The sequence below is a fragment of the Otolemur garnettii genome, unplaced genomic scaffold, assembly GCF_000181295.1.
Source record: "Otolemur garnettii isolate 467f Iridium unplaced genomic scaffold, OtoGar3 scaffold00096, whole genome shotgun sequence".
NCBI lineage: Eukaryota > Metazoa > Chordata > Mammalia > Primates > Galagidae > Otolemur > Otolemur garnettii.
In genome coordinates this window covers 1,618,777-1,623,373 of record NW_003852491.1, presented here as the reverse complement: position 1 = coordinate 1,623,373, position 4,597 = coordinate 1,618,777, and the positions used below count along the sequence as shown (strand labels likewise).

The following is a 4,597-nucleotide window of genomic DNA, read 5'->3' as shown; positions in this document are numbered from 1 at the left end:
TTGCCACAATGCCTGGCTATTTTTTGGTTGCAGCCATCGTTGTTTGGCGGGCCCGGGCTGGATTCGAACCCATCAGCTCCAGTGTATGTGGCTGGCGCCCCAGCCACTTGAGTTACAGGCGCCGAGCCTGGGTGCCCCTTTCTTGACACACTATGCAGACCACAGTGGCAATGAGTCACATAAGGATGGTACCATGTTGCTGCAGTTCAATTCTGGGGGGTACAGTTTACCTTCCTGCTCCTCAGGCTGAGTAGAGAAGCAGTGAAGGAACAGGTTAGTGGTTCTCAACATGTGGTCCTAGGTCCTACCATCATTTGGAGGTATGTTAGAAATGTAGATTTTGAGCCCCATATCACACCTAAAGAATGAGAAGCATTGAGTGATGTTGAAACATGGTCAAGTTGGAGAGCCACTGGACTAATTGGAAACTCCCAGGTGTTTGTTTCCTCCAGCCTGGCTCCCATGGCCCCCAACTCATCAGCTCTGGCCACATATGGACACATAATCCCTTGAACTTTGTAAAACATCTGGGTTTACAAAGTGGACTCTGATCTCAGGCTCTATATTATGGCAGCCACAGCACCTGGGGAACTGTTAATTACCCTCAGGGTGAAATCATAGCTCCCTTTATAAGGAAGAATGAAAGAATCTGGCACTGGGTGAATGCTGGCTATGCACCAAAGGCTTTACATACATTATATCACTTAAAACCATGGCAAACATTAGCAGCCAGAAGTTTGCAGATAATTTGACCCAGCATTAGGGGAAAGCATGGGAGAGACTTATTCTTGCTTTTGTAGCAAGATTTTGGTTAGGTTGAGGATGGATCAGAACTCAGGGAGAACTCAGTGGCCAGAATTTCAAGTTTCTCATTTGGAAGTCTTCACAGGAGTTGAAATTTCAAAACCAGTGGCTCGGTGCCTGTGGCTCAAACGGCTAAGGTGCCAGCCACATACACCTGAGCTGGAGGGTTTGAATCCAGCCTGGGCCCGCCAAACAACAATGACAGCTGCAAGCAAAAAATAGCCAGGTGTTGTGGCAGGCACCTGTAATCCCAGCTACTTGGGAGGTGGAGGCAGGAGACTCACTTCAGCCCAGGAGTTGGAGGTTGCTGTGAGCTGTGATGCTACAGCACTCTACCCAGGGCAACAGCTTGAGGCTCTGTCTCAAAAAAAAAAAAAAAAAAAAAAGAAAAGAAATTTCAAAACAAGAGCCTCCCATTTGCAGTGTAACTCACGAATGTCTCCAGTGGGTTTGCTGAGATGTCACGTAGTGAATCATAGCAATGACTTATTTTGGCAGGATATGTACTAAGATTTTCTTAATCTGGTTTCTTTTATTTCCTTATTTTTATAGAGATAGGATGTCACTGCATCGCTTAGACTGATCTCAAACTCTAGCCTGAAGCAATTGTCTCTTCTTGGCCTCCCAAAATGCTGGGATTATAGGCTTGAGCCACTGCTTGAGGCCTCTTAACCTAATTTCAACGTATAGTAGGAACAGAAATCATAATCCAAGGCCACTCATACAATACATCTTTTTTCTGCTCAACATTGGGTGGTACCTTGAAGTAATGCCTCCTCTAGTTATAAGAAAAGTCAAGCATATTCCTAGAAGTTTTGGAGTTAGCAGAAATATAACTCTGAAAAAAGCCCAACAAAATAAAAGAATATGGAAACAGAGGAAGAAGGAAAAAGACCAAGGAAAACAGGTTTTGGGGCCAGACAAACATAAAGCTTGGTTTTAGTTCTGTGAAGTCTTGGACAAGTTACTGCATCTCTCTGAGCCTTAATTTTCTTCTCAGTAAAAAGTGGCTTGTAGTGTTGCCATAGACATTGAGTGATAGAATGTATATAAAGCCCCTGGTACTTAACTAGCATTCACCCATTAACTAGCATTCGCCCAGTGCCAGATTTCTTCATTCCTCCTTGCAAAGGGAGTTAAGATTTCATTCAGTGGTAGCAAATAATTCGTCTTGGGTCAGGTTGATGGATCATTTCTCCTTTTTTAAAAAATATTAATTATGGTGTGATGGCTCATGCCATAATAACTTGGGAGGCTGAGGCAGGAAGATCACTTGAGCCCAGGAATTCAAGGCCATCCTGGGCAACATAGTGAGACCTTGTCTTTAAAAAATTGGAAAAATTTAACTAGGTGTGGGGGTACATGCCTGTGGTCCCAGCTATTTGGGAGGCTGAGGCAGGAGGACCTTTGCAGCCCAGGAGTTTGAGGCTGCACTGTGCTATTGTCTCTCCGCTGCACCCCAGCCTATGTGACAGGAAATTAAATTAAAGGTCTTCTGAAAATTAATTAATTTAATTTAAAAAGCAGTTTCTTGCTTTGTTGCCCAAGTTGGAGTGATATGGCTCTTATCGCTCTTCATAGGCACCATCCCACTACTGACCAGCACAGGAGTTTTGACCTGCTACATTTCCAGCCTGGGCCTGCTCACCCCTCCTCAGGCATTCTGGTGGTTCCCCACCCCTGTGTGGTTACCATATTGATTCAGAACTTAGTAAGGACACCTGATTGGCATTGCGCACTACAGCTTATAATTCCTGGCTCAAGTAGTCTTCCCACTTCAGCCTCCTGAGTAGCTGGGACTATATAGGAGTGCCACTGTGCCCTGTAGTTCATTCCCTTTTAAATCACATGGCTCTCACCCATAAGTCTGGGGAGGACATGGCCAGATATCTTCTGCAGGCTCCAAAAACTGTGGTCAATGGTTAGGGAAAATTTCCTTTCCGTTTTCAGATTTGTTGCATATTTTTCACTGATGACTGGTCCTCTTTTTTTTTTTTTTTTTTTTTGGTACAGAGACAAGTCTCCAAGCTCTTCAGAACATGCCCAAAGTGCTCCGTGATGTTGAAGCCCTAAAACAGGAAGCATCTTTTCTTAAAGAACAAATGATTCTTGTCAAGGAAGACATTAAAAAATTTGAACAGGACACATCTCAATCAATGCAGGTATTTTGGCTCTTGTCCTAAACATCGATTCTTGTTTTTGGAAGGTGTACGCTCTCATAACAAGATTGTGGAAAGCCAGCCTTACGCAAAATTCTCTTTAAACCATTCTTTTGCTTGATTCTTTTAGCTGATTCATCTCTTAAGCACCTGCTGAACAAATTAGCTAGGTGATTCGTATTTAGGGGTATAGGAGTTCTCTAAAGATAGGAGCATGCCATAATACCTTTCAAGTCACTGATGGAAGATGGAGGAAAGGGACCTTCTACTTCATTTTTACCCCTCATTTCTTTTTCAGGTGTTGGTAGAAATCGACCAGGTGAAGTCCAGGATGCAGCTTGCCGCTGAATCTCTTCAAGAAGCAGATAAGTGGAGCACATTGAGCGCTGATATTGAGGAGACATTTAAGACTCAAGTAGGTTTCCTATTTAGAGGATATTGTGGAATGTATTTAGGCGGGAGCTTAAGGCTTGGAGAAAGCACATGAGATAGCCTTTAATTGAAGCCAAAAGGGTTGGTCAATAGTGGCATATAGAAACATTCACACATAGAGTGAGGAACATTTGAAACTGGTCCGAGTACTTTCACTCTGTTTAGTTTACACCCTCTGCTTGACTGAAGCTTCTTCGTTTCAGAGAGTGAGTCAGGAGAAGCCTCAATAAAAATGCACAGAGCAGGTGGCACATAATGAGCGCTGAACGTAGGTAGAAGGACATGTTATAGATTGTGGAATGTTGACATTTTATTTAACCTGTATGTGGCTGCCAAGTTGGGAAATAATAATACTTTTGATACCTAGTTATAAGGATGAAGTAAGATTATATCTTATGAAAAACTATCTCTTTCTTTTTATTTAAAAACATTTTTTAGAGACAGGATATCACTGTCACTCAGTCTGAAGTGCAGTGGTGTGACCATCGCTCACACTCTTCCATCTTCTGAGTTTAAGCCATCTGTCCATTTCAGCTTCCCAAGTAGCTAGGACTATAGGTGTGTGTCTCCATGCCCGGACAGTTTTTAAATGTATTTATTATTTTTTTGTAGAGATGGAATCTCACTGTGTTTCCCAGGCTGGTCTTGTATTCTTGGGCTAAAGTGATTCTCCTACCTTGGCTTCCCAAAATGGTGGGATTACAGGTGTGAGCCAGTGTGTCCTGCCTGGAAAACTCTTTCTGTTTTAAAGTAAACCGAATTATTTATCACTTCTTTTGCTTAAAAACAAGCAAACAAACAAACAAAAAAAAAAAACTATGAAAAATAAGTTTTTTTCTAACCCCAACTCCTTTCCTATTTCTCTAATTTTTCTTCTATAGATAAGCCCTATTATTAGCTTTATGCCTGTCCTTCCATGTATATAGACATGCATATATACGTTCCCTGTCCTTCCCCCCAGATGGTACCACATTGTGAACACTGCTGTGCACTCTGTTCTTTCATTCAGTAATGTATCTACTATTGTATATCAGTTATCATTACCTTTTAAGTACAATAGAGCCATACTTCTTCTTATTCCATTTCAGAGTCACTCAGGGTGTTTGACAAATTGACTTGATTGGGCTTTGTAGATATTATTAATACTTGTACATCTCACTACATTCTTGGCATGTGTGTGGAAGAGAGTGGGTTTTGTCATT

General features: G+C 42.1%; 1 protein-coding gene across 1 annotated transcript in view; it reads left to right on the top strand.

Annotated features, from left to right (window-relative positions):
- COG7 (component of oligomeric golgi complex 7) overlaps window positions 1-4,597 on the top strand; it is a 93,379-nt gene that overhangs the window by 3,509 nt on the left and 85,273 nt on the right. The window contains exons 2-3 of the mRNA XM_003795725.3: window positions 2,818-2,966; window positions 3,262-3,378. Of these exons, the coding sequence (XP_003795773.1) occupies window positions 2,818-2,966; window positions 3,262-3,378 (266 nt within the window). The remainder of the gene's footprint in view (window positions 1-2,817; window positions 2,967-3,261; window positions 3,379-4,597) is intronic.